Here is a 15,783-nt window from a genome sequence, read left to right as displayed (position 1 = left end):
GCCTCAGGACAGCACTCAGCCAGCTGGTTCTGAGGCTCAGTTCACCAACCCAAACCAACCCCATAGAGCCTCAGGACAGCAGTCAACTAGCTGGTTCTGAGGCTCAGTTCACCAACCCAAACCAACCCCATAGAGCCTCAGGACAGCACTCAGCCAGCTGGTTCTGAGGCTCAGTTCACCAACCCAAACCAACCCCATAGAGCCTCAGGACAGCACTCAGCCAGCTGGTTCTGAGGCTCAGTTCACTAACCCAAACCAACCCCATAGAGCCTCAGGACAGTACTCAGCCAGCTGGTTCTGAGGCTCAGTTCCTAACCCAAACCAACCCCATAGAGCCTCAGGACAGCACTCAGCCAGCTGGTTCTGAGGCTCAGTTCACCAACCCAAACCAACCCCATAGAGACTCAGGACAGCACTCAGCCAGCTGGTTCTGAGGCTCAGTTCACCAACCCAAACCAACCCCATAGAGCCTCAGGACAGTACTCAGCCAGCTGGTTCTGAGGCTCAGTTCACTAACCCAAACCAACCCCATAGAGCCTCAGAACAGCACTCAGCCAGCTGGTTCTGAGGCTCAGTTCACCAACCCAAACCAACCCCATAGAGCCTCAGGACAGCACTCAGCCAGCTGGTTCTGAGGCTCAGTTCACCAACCCAAACCAACCCCATAGAGCCTCAGGACAGCACTCAGCCAGCTGGTTCTGAGGCTCAGTTCACTAACCCAAACCAACCCCATAGAGCCTCAGGACAGTACTCAGCCAGCTGGTTCTGAGGCTCAGTTCACTAACCCAAACCAACCCCATAGAGCCTCAGAACAGCACTCAGCCAGCTGGTTCTGAGGCTCAGTTCACCAACCCAAACCAACCCCATAGAGCCTCAGGACAGCACTCAGCCAGCTGGTTCTGAGACTCAGTTCACTAACCCAAACCAACCCCATAGAGCCTCAGGACAGTACTCAGCCAGCTGGTTCTGAGGCTCAGTTCACTAACCCAAACCAACCCCATAGAGCCTCAGGACAGTACTCAGCCAGCTGGTTCTGAGGCTCAGTTCACCAACCCAAACCAACCCCGTAGAGCCTCAGGACAGCACTCAGCCAGCTGGTTCTGAGGCTCAGTTCACCAACCCAAACCAACCCCATAGAGCCTCAGGACAGCACTCAGCCAGCTGGTTCTGAGGCTCAGTTCACTAACCCAAACCAACCCCATAGAGCCTCAGAACAGCACTCAGCCAGCTGGTTCTGAGACTCAGTTCACCAACCCAAACCAACCCCATAGAGCCTCAGGACAGTACTCAGCCAGCTGGTTCTGAGGCTCAGTTCACCAACCCAAACCAACCCCATAGAGCCTCAGGACAGTACTCAGCCAGCTGGTTCTGAGGCTCAGTTCACTAACCCAAACCAACCCCATAGAGCCTCAGGACAGCACTCAGAAAATCTGACCCAACCAAATCATCACAAAACAAAAATAAAAATACATCACCTATTGGAAAGACAACACAGAAACTCAAAGTCAACTTCAATGGTATTTGGCTCTAAACAGACAGTACATGTTGGCAGACTATCTGACCACTGTGACTGATAGAAAACATTGACTAGGTACAGACTCAGTGAGCACAGTCTGGCTATAGAGACCGGTCGTCACAGACAAACCTGGCTGCCCAGAGAGGACAGTCTGGCTATAGAGACCGGTCGTCACAGGCCAACCTGTTTGGCCCTGTCCGGGGGTGTCCTCGGATGGGGCCACAGTGTCTCCTGACCCCTCCTGTCTCAGCCTCCAGTATTTATGCTGTAGTAGTTTATGTGTCGGGGGGCTAGGGTCAGTTTGTTATATCTGGAGAACTTCTCCTGTCCTATTTGGTGTCCTGTGTGAATCGAAGTGTGCGTTCTCTAATTCTCTCCTTCTCTCTTTCTTTCTCTCTCTCGGAGGACCTGAGCCCTAGGACCATGCTCCAGGACTACCTGACATGATGACTCCTTGCTGTCCCCAGTCCACCTGGCCGTGCTGCTGCTCCAGTTTCAACTGTTCTGCCTTATTATTATTCGACCATGCTGGTCATTTATGAATATTTGAACATCTTGGCCATGTTCTGTTATAATCTCCACCCGGCACAGCCAGAAGAGGACTGGCCACCCCACATAGCCTGGTTCCTCTCTAGGTTTCTTCCTAGGTTTTGGCCTTTCTAGGGAGTTTTTCCTAGCCACCATGCTTCTACACCTGCATTGCTTGTTGTTTGGGGTTTTAGGCTGGGTTTCTGTACAGCACTTTGAGATATCAGCTGATGTACGAAGGGCTATATAAATACATTTGATTTGATTTGATTTTTGGCAATCGAGACCAGTCGTCACAGACAAACCTGGCTGCCCATAGAGGACAATCTGGCTATAGAGACCGGTCGTCACAGACAAACCTGGCTGCCCAGAGAGGACAGTCTGGCTATAGAGACCGGTCGTCACAGACAAACCTGGCTGCCCAGAGAGGACAGTCTGGCTATAGAGACCGGTCGACACAGACAAACCTGGCTGCCCAGAGAGGACAGTCTGGCTATAGAGACCGGTCGTCACAGACAAACCTGGCTGCCCAGAGAGGACAGTCTGGCTATAGAGACCGGTCGTCACAGACAAACCTGGCTGCCCAGAGAGGACAGTCTGGCTATAGAGACCGGTCGTCACAGACAAACCTGGCTATAGAGACCGGTCGTCACAGACAAACCTGGCTGCCCAGAGAGGAAAGGCTGTGCTCACTCTGCTCCAGGGGAGAGTTAGAGACAGAGCTGCATTTCCTATTACACTGTGACAAATACTCAGACCTAAGAGAATATTTCTTTCCCAAAATTATAATTCAATACAAAGAATAAAATAAAATCAAATATTTATTGGGTGAAAAGCCAAAACGTGCAGTTCTGGCAGCCAAATATGTGTCCTCCTGCCACAAACTGAGGGACAGCCAGTGAAAAGTGCAAAGTAATGTCAATAATATTTCCCATCTTGTTTTGTTTTGTCTTGTCTTTCATACCATGTCATGTGTCTTCACAGTCATGGTGACACTGGTCTACTACCAGGTCATGTGTCTTCTCAGTCTGCCACAACTACTACCAGGGCATGCCAGACATGGTGACCTGGTCCTGCCATGTGTCTTCACAGTCATGGTGACACTGGTCTACTACCATGACATGTGTCTTCTCAGACATGTTGACACTGGTCTACTGCCATGTCATGTGTCTTCTCAGTCATGGACACTGGTCTACAACATGTGTCTTCTCCTGTTGACACTGGTCAACCACTGATGGACAGCCAACATGTGTCCTCCTGTCCACATGTTGACACTGGTCTACAGCCAGTGTCTTCTCAAAGTGCAAACTAATGGTCAATAATGTCTTCCAGTCATGTTGACACTGGTCTTACCAGTCATTGTCTTCTCAGTCATGTTGACACTGGTCTACTACCAGGTCATGTGTCTTCTCAGTCATGTTGACACTGGTCTACTACCAGGTCATGTGTCTTCTCAGTCATGTTGACACTGGTCTACTACCAGGTCATGTGTCTTCTCAGTCATGTTGACACTGGTCTACTACCAGGTCATGTGTCTTCTGTCATGTTGACACTGGTCTACTACCAGGTCATGTGTCTTCTCTGTCATGTTGACACTGGTCTACTACCAGGTCATGTGTCTTCTCAGTCATGTTGACACTGGTCTACTACCAGGGCATGTGTCTTCTCAGTCATGTTGACACTGGTCTACTACCAGGTCATGTGTCTTCTCAGTCATGTTGACACTGGTCTACTACCAGGGCATGTGTCTTCTCAGTCATGTTGACACTGGTCTACTACCAGGTCATGTGTCTTCTCAGTCATGTTGACACTGGTCTACTACCATTGCTTTTTTTTTTTTTTTTATTTTTTTTTACCTTTATTTAACTAGGCAGGTCAGTTAAGAACAAATTCTTATTTTCAATGACAGCCTAGGAACAGTGGGTTAACTGCCTGTTCAGGGGCAGAACGACAGATTTGTACCTTGTCAGCTCGGGGATTTGAACTTGCAACCTTTCGGTTACTAGTCCAACGCTCTAACCACTAGGCTACCCTGCCGCCCTTTAATGTATTGTTGTTCTCATTAATATTGTTGTTGTTGTTAATGGTAATCCCATGTTGTAGTTGTTGTTAATGGTAATCCCATGTCCACTACTACTATTATTATTGCTGTTGGTCCCACCATTTATTTATATATAAATATATATATATATTTTATATGTAAATATATATTTTTATTTTTCGATATGTATACTTTGACAATGTAAGTAATAATGAACTTGCGAGAGAGAGCGAGAGACAGAGAGAGAGACAGAGAGACAGAGAGACAGAGAGAGAGAGACAGACAGACAGAGGGAGAGAGAGAGAGAGAGAGAGGGAGAGACAGAGACATAGAGAGAGACAGAGACAGAGAGAGACATACATAGAGACAGAGAGAGAGACATACATAGAGAGACATACAGAGAGACAGAGAGAGAGAGAGAGAGAGACAGAGAGAGAGAGAGAGAGAGAGACAGACATATAGATAAAGAGAGAAAGATAGAGACATAGAGAGACAGAGACAGAGAGACAGACATAGAGATAGAGAGTGAGAGACACAGAGAGAGAGAGACAGAGAGAGATGAAGATAGAGACAGAGAGAGACATACATAGAGACAGAGAGACAGAGAGAGAGAGAGAGAGAGAGAAACAGAGACAGAGAGAGAGAGAGAGACAGAGACAGAGAGAGACAGAGAGAGACATACATAGAGACAGAGAGAGAGACATACATAGAGACAGAGAGAGACATACATAGAGACAGAGAGAGAGAGAGAGAGATAAACAGAGACAGAGAGAGAGAGACAGACATATAGATAAAGAGAGAAAGATAGAGACATAGAGAGACAGAGACAGAGGAGACAGACATAGAGACAGAGAGAGACAGAGAGAGACAGACATAGAGACAGAGAGAGACAGAGAGAGAGACAGAGAGAGAGACAGACATATAGATAAAGAGAGAAAGATAGAGACATAGAGAGACAGAGACAGACAGACATAGAGACAAAGAGAGAGACAGAGACAAAGCGAGAGACAGAGACAGAGGGAGACAGAGAGAGACAGAGAGAGAGACAGAAAGAGAGACAGAGAGAGAGAAAGAGAGAGACAGAGAGAGAGAGAAGAAGTATATTAATTTAAGGTCAAACAGGAATATGAGGGAGGGAGGGATGGGGGGAGGGAGAAGCCCAGAGGTTAGTAAAGTACTCTAAGGAAAAAACAACAACAGCTGTTTCATATCAGAATTATTTATATTTATCACTAGACAGAGATCATCATAAAGGGGTCAAGGGCATCTTCATCACTGGGAGAGGAGACATTTCCCCTCTGTTCCACTACAGCTAACTACTCTGGAGACCACTGGGAGAGGAGACATTTCCCTCTGTTCCACTACAGCTAACTACTCTGGAGACCACTGGGAGAGGAGACATTTCCCTCTGTTCCACTACAGCTAACTACTCTGGAGACCACTAGGAGAGGAGACATTTCCCTCTGTTCCACTACAGCTAACTACTCTGGAGACCACTGGGAGAGGAGACATTTCCCTCTGTTCCACTACAGCTAACTACTCTGGAGACCACTGGGAGAGGAGACATTTCCCTCTGTTCCACTACAGCTAACTACTCTGGAGACCACTGGGAGAGGAGACATTTCCCTCTGTTCCACTACAGCTAACTACTCTGGAGACCACTGGGAGAGGAGACATTTCCCTCTGTTCCACTACAGCTAACTACTCTGGAGACCACTGGGAGAGGAGACATTTCCCTCTGTTCCACTACAGCTAACTACTCTGGAGACCATTGGGAGAGGAGACATTTCCCCTCTGTTCCACTACAGCTAACTACTCTGGAGACCACTGGGAGAGGAGACATAGTGCGTATGTTGTCGTGTTATCTAATTGTATTGCTTGCATCAGTTATCAGATGTGGAATAGAGTTCCATGTAGTCATGGCTCTATGTAGTACTGTGGAATAGAGTTCCATGTAGTCATGGCTCTATGTAGTACTGTGGAATAGAGTTCCATGTAGTCATGGCTCTATGTAGTACTGTGGAATAGAGTTCCATGTAGTCATGGCTCTATGTAGTACTGTGGAATAGAGTTCCATGTAGTCATGGCTCTATGTAGTACTGTGGAATAGAGTTCCATGTAGTCATGGCTCTATGTAGTACTGTGGAATAGAGTTCCATGTAGTCATGGCTCTATGTAGTACTGTGGAATAGAGTTCCATGTAGTCATGGCTCTATGTAGTACTGTGGAATAGAGTTCCATGTAGTCATGGCTCTATGTCGTACTGTGGAATAGAGTTCCATGTAGTCATGGCTCTATGTAGTACTGTGGAATAGAGTTCCATGTAGTCATGGCTCTAAGTACAGTGGAATAGTTCCATGTAGTCATGGCTCTATGTAGTACTGTGGAATAGAGTTCCATGTAGTCATGGCTCTATGTAGTACTGTGGAATAGAGTTCCATGTAGTCATGGCTCTATGTAGTACTGTGGAATAGAGTTCCATGTAGTCATGGCTCTATGTAGTACTGTGGAATAGAGTTCCATGTAGTCATGGCTCTATGTAGTACTGTGTGCCTCCCATATAGTCATGGCTCTATGTAGTACTGTGTGCCTCCCATAGTCTGTTCTGGACTCGGGGACTGTGAAGAGATCTCTGGTGGCATGGCTTGTGGGGTATGCATGGGTGTCTCATCTGTGTGCCAGTAGTTTAGACAGACAGCTCAGTACATTCAGCTTGTCAACAACTCTCATAAATACAAGTAGTGATGAAGCTACTCTCCTCCACGTTGAGCCAGGAGAGATTGACATGCATATCATTAATGGTAGCTTGCTGTGTACATCCAAGGGTCAGCCGTGCTGCCCTGTTCTGAGCCAATTGCAAAAAAAAATATATATATATATATATATATATATATGTTTACATACCGGTTTACTCATCTCATATGTACAGTTGAAGTCAGAAGTTTACATACACCTTAGCCAAATACATTTAAACTCAGTTTTTCACAATTCTTGACATTTAATCCTAGTAAAAATGCCCTGTCTTAGGATCAGCACTTTATTTTAAGAATGTGAAATGTCAGAATAATAGTAGAGAGAATGATTTATTTCAGCTTTTATTTCTTTCATCACATTCCCAGTGGGTCAGAAGATTACATACACTCAATTAATATTTGGTAGCATTGCCTTTAAATTGTTTAACTTGGGTCAAATGTTTCAGGTAGCCTTTCACAAGATTCACAAAATAAGTTGGGTGGATTTTGGCCCATTCCTCCTGACAGAGCTGGTGTAACTGAGTCAGGTTTGTAGGCCTCCTTGCTCACACACACTTTTTCAGTTCTGCCCACAAATGTTCTATAGGATTGAGGTCAGGGCTTTGTGATTTGGGTGAATGAATTTGCAAATAAATTCATTAAAAATTCTACAATGTGATTTTCTGGATTTATTTTTCTAATTTTGTCTGTCATAGTTGAAGTGTACCCATGATGAAAATTACAGGCCTCTCTCATATTTTTAAGTGAGAGAACTTGCACAATAGGTGGCTGACTAAATACTGTTTTGCCCCACTGTATATTATGCCATTGTGCTTTCTGTTGCAGCATGGCCAGTACCATCAGATTTGTCACACTAACCTCACACTCAGACTGTTCTGCATTCAAGTCAAAAGAGAAGCACATGTAGCTTCAATGAGTCATTGGGGGAGGAGAGGGTAGAGTATGGGGTCAGCAGAGGTCAATGTTAAGGGTTAGTGTTGTAAGGTTAGGGGTCAGGGGTTAAAGGTTACCTGCGTGGCGCTCCATCGTCATGAGGCTGGATGATGACCACCTTGACTGCGATGGAGGTTCTCAGCAGGTCGATCATCTGTTCGTGGGTCAGCGTTGCTACGGCAACCTTACAGATCTCCACCAATCGGCTACCCTGGCGAAGCCCCGCCTTCCAAGCGAACCCGAAGGCCTCAACGTCGGCCACGATGCCCTCGAAGTTGACGTGGAAACCCAGCTGGCACAGAGCGTTCCGACGCAGTGTCATCTCAGATGTCTCACAACCACGCGTCACTATCTGGAGAGAACAAGAGAGAGAGTCAGTCCCCTGACTCAATCACCACCTTCCGGAGACACCTGAAACCCCACCTCTTTCAGGAATACCTAGGATAGGATAAAGTAATCCTTCTCACCCCCCCTTAAAAGATTTAGATGCACTATTGTAAAGTGGCTGTTCCACTGGATGTCTTAAGGTGAACGCACCAATTTGTAAGTCGCTCTGGATAAGAGCGTCTGCTAAATGACTTAAATGTTAATGTTATGCTGACTGGTCATGTTGCAGGACAATTGTTCATATCTGGATCAAAGGAAGAAGGAAGAGAACCACCTTGTAATTAGTGGTAACAGTGGGTGAGATAGAGAAAGACACTAACACATTGAATAAATAGTGGAAACACAAAATCTCTTCCTGGGCTGATGTAGCATGTACACACAGCACCCTGGGCTGATGTAGCATGTACACACAGCACCCTGGGCTGATGTAGCATGTACACACAGCATCCTGGGCTGATGTAGCATGTACACACAGCACCCTGGGCTGATGCATCCTGGGCATGTACATGTACACAGCATCCTGGGCTGATGTAGCATGTACACACAGCACCCTGGGCTGATGTAGCATGTACACACAGCACCCTGGGCTGATGTAGCATGTACACACAGCATCCTGGGCTGATGTAGCATGTACACACAGCACCCTGGGCTGATGTAGCATGTACACAAAGCACCCTGGGCTGATGTAGCATGTACACACAGCATCCTGGGCTGATGTAGCATGTACACACAGCATCCTGGGCTGATGTAGCATGTACACAGCATCCTGGGCTGATGTAGCATGTACACACAGCATCCTGGGCTGATGTAGCATGTACACACAGCATCCTGGGCTGATGTAGCATGTACACAAAGCATCCTGGGCTGATGGTACATGTACACACAGCATCCTGGGCTGATGTAGCATGTACACACAGCACCCTGGGCTGAAATCATTTTCACACACGAGACAAAGCATCTGCCAACACATTATCAGAACACTTTTTGTGGCGGATCTCCAAATTATAATTTTGTACAATCAGCGCCCAACGCATAAGGCGCTGGTTCTGGTTGTACATTCGGTGGAGAAAAACTAAGGGGTTATGGTCAGTATATACAATCACGGGTAGGGCACTGGAACCAATATATACTTCAAAGTATTGCAGAGCCAACAACAAAGCAAGAGCTTCTTGTTCTATTGTCGCATAGTTTGTTTGACATTTAGTAAATTTACGTGAAAAATAACAAACGGGATGATCCACTCCACTCTTGTCCTGCTGCAGTAGAACAGCACCAGCACCTCTGGCACTAGCATCTACCTCAAGTTTGAACGGTTGTTCAAAATCTGGAGCAGCAAGTACAGGTGTACTACATAAGAGTGCTTTCGCAGATTCAAAAGCTCTCTTACAATCAGGGGACCACACAAATGGTCTAGCTGGACTAAGCAAATCGGTCAATGGAGCAACTACCGCAGAGAAATTCTTACAGAAGCTACGGTAGTAGGCAACCATCCCTAAAAAGCGGCGTAGCTCTCGTCTGGTGGTAGGTGCAGGGAATGCAGTTATAGCCAAGACCTTGGCATCAACAGGGCGCACCTGTCCATGGCCAACCTCTTTACCGAGATAGGTAACAGTAGCCTTCCCAAACTCGCACTTTGCCAAGTTCAGGGTTAGAGAAGCAGCTGCCAACCGTTCACATACTACCCTTAGCGAGTCAACATGATCTGACCACTCAGACGAATAAATCACTAGGTCATCAAGGTATGCACTACAATTAGGAACGCCAGCTAATACGGAGTTAACCAGTCGTTGGAAAGTGGCTGGTGCATTTCGCATCCCAAAAGCCATGACTAAGTACTGTAGGAAGTTGTCTGGGGTCACAAAGGCAGAAATCTCAGAAGCACGTGAAGTTAACGGAACCTGCCAGTAACCTTTTAAGAGGTCTAACTTAGTTACATACTTAGCAGCACGAATAGTGTCGATACAGTCGTCCAGTCGGGGTAACGGGAATGAATCTGGCATTGTGACAGAATTTACCTTTCGATAATCCGTACATAACCTGGACGTACCATCAGGTTTAGGAACCAAAATGCAAGGAGAACTCCAAGGGCTTGAACTTGGCTTAGCCAGGTCATTCTCCAACAAATATTTCACCTCATCCCTCATTAACTTCCTCTTGGAAGCGTTGATACGATATGGGTGTTGCTTGATAGGTGTAGCATTTCCAACATTAATGTCATGTTCCAACACGTTTGTGCGAGTAGGAACGTCATTAAAGAGACATAAAACTGTGTAGTAGCCTCACAATATCATTGGCCTGTCCATCCGCTAAATGAACCAGACCGGATTGGATAGACAGCAGCATTTCTGAGTTGGGCAATCTAACACACTGCTGCTGAGTATTGCGCAACTCCAAGCCATCAACATCATCAATATGACAGTCCACTATCATAGCAGTAGTAGCAGAGGAGACAGCAGTACCTTCCTCTGTTTTTGAACTCTCTAACTGTGTGATGGGTCGGGTGTGGTAAGCTTTCAACATGTTAATGTGACACACACGAGATTGGCGTTGTCTATCAGGAGTTTGAAGCACATAGTCAGTTTCACTTATTTTCTTTTCAATTAAATAAGGACCCGAGAAACGAGCTGACAGTGAAGATCCTGGAACAGGTAATAACACCAGTACTTGGTCACCTGGCTGTAGTGGACGAGAAACAGCCTCTTTATCATAGTGTCTTTTCATGCTCCTCTGTGAGGAAGACAGAGCTTCCTTTGCGAGAGCACAAGCTTGGTGTAGGCGCTCACGAAAGCGACTAACGTAGTCCAACACATTCTCATCTCTGGTACACAACTCTTGGGACAAGAACTGTTCTTTAAGGACTTTCATTGGTCCTCTCACTGTGTGACCAAACACCAGTTCAGCCGGGCTGAAACCTAGGGACTCCTGCACAGTTTCACGAGCAGCAAACAAAACTAGAGGAACTCCCTCATCCCAATCTTTCTCAGATTCCAAACAATATTTACGTAGCATAGACTTCAGTGTCTGATGCCATCTTTCAAGTGCACCCTGAGACTCTGGGTGATAGGCGCTTGACACACGGTGCGTAATTGACAAGGATTTTAACACCTGCTTGAAGAGCTTGGATAGGAAATTGGTACCTTGATCGCTTTGTACCACCCTAGGTAACCCGAATGTCGTGAAGAATTTTATTAAGGCTTTACTCACTACCGGGGCTGTAATCCTTCTCAGAGGAATGGCCTCGGGGTATCTTGTAGCCATACACATTATCGTTAACAAAAACTGGTTACCCGATTTTGTCTTCGGTAACGGTCCGACACAATCAACCACCACATGCTCGAATGGTTCACCTATGACAGGTATGGGACAAAGAGGAGCGGGAGGAATAACCTGATTTGGTTTTCCTGTTATCTGACATGTGTGGCATGTCCGACAGAACTGAGCCACATCTTGTTTTAAACCCGGCCAAAAGAAATGTCGAAGGATCGATCATAAGTTTTTGTGATTCCTAAATGACCAGACCACTGGTGATCATGAGCAAGGGATAACACATTTTGTCGAAAGGCTGTAGGAATCACTATTTGGTAAACAGCATTCCAATCTCCATCCGCGTCAACATGGGATTTCCATTTACGCATGAGGAGATTACCATCAATGAAGTAAGCCACGTTCTTCTTCTTCACATCTTCCAATGAGACAACACTAGAAAAACATTTAGCAAGCTTGTTGTCAACCTTTTGGTTAGCAATCAGCTGCTCACGAGTGACTGGTAACTGTATTGCATCAGCAATAAGTTCAACGTTCTTTGATTCTTTCCTGGGCTGTTTGTCAGAGGTGATCAGCTTCTCAGAGGTATCACACAATCCATCTTCTTGATCAACCTCTTTGAACAGAACAGTGTTCGACAAATCTATCTCGTCACCCTCTTGTCGTGCCTGAGCACGAGTGACAGCACAAGCGGGGAACACATGTGGATAACTCTGTGCCAGCTCATTAGAGAGAGAGTGGTCACTTTTATCCAATACTTCCAATACGGGTACTACCTTTCCTCCGGCAATATCGTTACCCATTATAAAGGTCACACCTTTCACCGGCAACATAGGACGTACCCCCACTCTGAATATTCCACTGATTAACTCAGAGTGTACTTTCACAAAGTGCAATGGCACTGGGACAAAACCCATTTCAATACCCTGCACTAACACACTGGAACCACAGTATGTATCGTCAGATAAGGGCAACACATCAGACAATATAAACGACTGCGCCGCACCAGTATCTCTAAGGATTTTAACCGGTCGCTGAGACGCTTCGTCATTCGTTAGGGACACAAACCCCTCAAAAATGAATGGTTCATAACTGCGGTCGGGGACTGAGACTTTCAAACTACAGTTACCCTGAGTCACCTGTTTTGTTGCAGACCTCACAACCGTACGAATTAGAGCAACACCTGTTGGTGGCTTGGCACGAAGAGGCATCCCTTGTTTGCGTTTAAGCAGGAAGCAATCATTAATCATATGTCCTACTTTATGACAATAGAAACAGGGACGCTCATTCTTCTGGCGTGCTTGATATACTACTGCTGGCCGACTAGGGCTAAAGGTAGGAAACTCAGTGGCTCTACTCTCAGTTTGAGCCGAAAACACACTCTTGTGCGTCAACACAAACTCGTCTGCCAACACAGACGCTTCTGCCAGGGAGGATACTTTCTGTTCGTTTAGGTAAACTACAATGCGTTCGGGTAAGCAATTTTTAAACTCTTCCAACAAGATTAACTCCCGGAGAGAGTTGAAATCAGTTACCTTACTAGCAGCATGCCATTTATCAAACAGATTTCCCTTGTCTCTAGCAAATTCCACATAAGTCTTACTAGAAGACTTTCTATGAGACCTAAATCTCTGTCGGTATGCCTCAGGCACAAGCTCATAGGCACGAAGAACAGTAGCTTTGACCACTTCATAATTCAAACTGTCCTCCAGAGGTAGCGCTGACAAAACCTCTTGGGCTTTACCAGTTAATTTACACTGAAGTAATAGGCACCATACCTCTTCAGGCCATTCCAATGCTACGGCTATACACTCAAATACACAAAAATAGGAGTCAACCTCTGACTCTCTGAACAAAGGTACTAAGGCAATCTGCCTACTAATGTCAAATGTGTTTGAGGACACAGCAGGTGAGGACGGCTCACAAACAGGCACAGTAGGACCGGAGGCTAGCCTCGCTGTCTCTGCCTCCAGTTCCATCTGGCGCATTTTGAACTCCAACTGCCTTTGTTCTCTGTCTGCCTCAATTTTACACATCTCCAAATGTCGTTGTTCTCGTTCTTTTTCTGCCTCTATTTTATATATCTCCAACTGGAGAGTCTCTCGCCTAATTTGGGCTCTCTTCCACCTCCAGTTGGAACTGTGCTAAACGGACATCCCTCCTGGCATCACCATTTGACAGTGGGGAGAGTGGATCAAAACGGGACAATGTGGCTGGTGTTTTAGCCTCTCCCTCATTATCAGACACCAATGGGCTTACAGGAGCAGCAACATCCCCTACAGGGGTAGTAGACTCAGGCAGCGGTAACACAAGCACCTGCTCTTCCAACAATACATTTAATACTAGCCGTTTAACCTCCGCCTTAACTAAACTCTGCGGAATCGATACTGAATAATGGTCAGCCAAGGTCATTAAATCAACTCTACGACATTTGTCAAAAACCTCCCATGAAGGGTTATCCAAAAAGGATTTCAAATCAAAAGTAGTCATTTTACACTACTTCACAAGTGCCAAAGAAAATAGCAAACACTAATGCTACTTCAGCTATGACGCTCAACACTGAACTATACCACTACAACAATCTACATGAGCGGCATGGGTGTCAGTTATGACAGATCCCGGACGAGCCCCCACTTATGTTACGAATCCCTTTTGGCCCGACAGTCTAGGGGGGATGGTAATGAGACCCGTAACATAACTCATGCAAATTATTATGGTGACAAAGTAAAAGTGTGCACAAAATAACCACGACAACAGAAATCTACCGTCAAACTCTAGGTTTATTTATAAACACACGGTAATGGGGGGAGGAGGAAAAGGGGCTGAGCTGGACCCAAGGAAAGAAACAATAAGTATTCAAAAACACCCCTAAGCTAGACTAGCCTACTTTAACAACAGCTAACTAACTAACCAAAAATACAGTGGGTGGTCCGCCCAGTTCTAACTAGTGTATTTAACAAAGTTCACCTACGGGTAGTGTATGCCCATGGGCGACTTGTCTTGGTTTCCCCCTTTTCCCACCAGCAACACAAACACCATAACCAAAAACAATACTCACAGGTGATGACAAAGTGCTATGGAGGTGCTTTAAACAAAAGAGAGGTTAAGACACAAAGCGAGAGTGAAACACAGAGACCTACAGACATGGCATTTACAGAGAGATTGAGCTAGAGATTGCCCTAGAACAAACAAATGATGGGGTTTTTAAACCATGGGGAAGGAACTGTGATAGGGTAGGAAATAGGAGGAGGTGTGTCTTCTGATTGATGATTGATTGTTGACTGATTGGGGAGTGATGGTTTTCACCTGTGAGGGGAGAAGGAGAGAAAAGAAACACACAGGATACACACACACAGGATAACTGTATCCGTAACATGGGTAAAGCCCCGCCTTATCTCAGCTCACTGGTCAGCATAGCAGCACCGACTCGTAGCACGTGCTCCAGCAGGTATATCTCACTGTTCACCCCAAAAGCCCATTCTTCCTTTGGCCGCCTTTCCTTCCAGTTCTCTGCTGCCAATGACTGGAAAGAACTGCAACAATCTCTGAAGCTAGAGACTCACATCTCCCTCACTAGCTTTAAGCACCAGCTGTCAGAGCAGCTCACAGATCACTGCACCTGTACATAGGCCCATCTGTAAACAGCCCATCTATCCAACTCTATTTATTTATTTATCTTGCTTTGCATCTCTACTTGCACATTCATCTTCTGCACATCTAGCATTCCAGTGTTTATTTATCTTGCTCCTTTGCCTCATTTGCACTCACTGTGTAGAAAAGGCCCATGGAGTTGGTGGAATACTCATTGCCATTTACTCAGCTGGGCCAGGGCGCTTTAATTAGGTCATTCATCTTCCATAAAAGCCGCCTGATCTAACTCCATCTCCAGTTCTGTTTAATTGCTCTGTTATTCATTTTCTGAATTATCTGTGGCGATCGGGAGAGTATTCTTCACCACCATGGCCTATTTATTTTCCCCGTTTGTATTCTTTCAACCTTACCTCATTTTCTTAATGCACTCAATTTATGTTAATAATGACTTTGATATTTGATTGTATACATGTTATTTGTATATAGACTTTTTTCCTTTTGTTTTGTTCCACTTATAAAAGTAATTGCCATCGCCTGATCTCTGTATTATTGACTGTATGTTTGTTTTACTCCATGTGTAACTAACTCTGTGTTGTTGTTTGGGTCTGAACTGCTTTGCTTTATCTTGGCCAGGTCGCAGAAGCAAATGAGAACTTGTTCTCAAATGGCCTACCTGGTTAAATAAAGGTGTTCTCAACTAGCCTACCTGGTTAAATAAAGGTGTTAAATAAAGGTGTTCTCAACTAGCCTACCTGATTAAATAAAGGTGT

At 45.6% G+C, this 15,783-nt stretch overlaps 1 protein-coding gene across 3 annotated transcripts in view; it reads right to left on the bottom strand.

The window, feature by feature from the left end:
- Positions 1-15,783, bottom strand: part of LOC115125817 (signal-induced proliferation-associated 1-like protein 2) — a 181,421-nt gene that overhangs the window by 112,610 nt on the left and 53,028 nt on the right. For all 3 annotated transcript variants that reach the window (XM_065007768.1, XM_065007766.1, XM_065007767.1), the window contains exon 5: positions 7,849-8,123. In XM_065007768.1, the coding sequence (XP_064863840.1) occupies positions 7,849-8,123 (275 nt within the window). The remainder of the gene's footprint in view (positions 1-7,848; positions 8,124-15,783) is intronic.

Source organism: Oncorhynchus nerka, linkage group LG23 (genome assembly GCF_034236695.1).
Source record: "Oncorhynchus nerka isolate Pitt River linkage group LG23, Oner_Uvic_2.0, whole genome shotgun sequence".
NCBI lineage: Eukaryota > Metazoa > Chordata > Actinopteri > Salmoniformes > Salmonidae > Oncorhynchus > Oncorhynchus nerka.
This window is presented reverse-complemented; position numbering and strand designations above follow the sequence as displayed.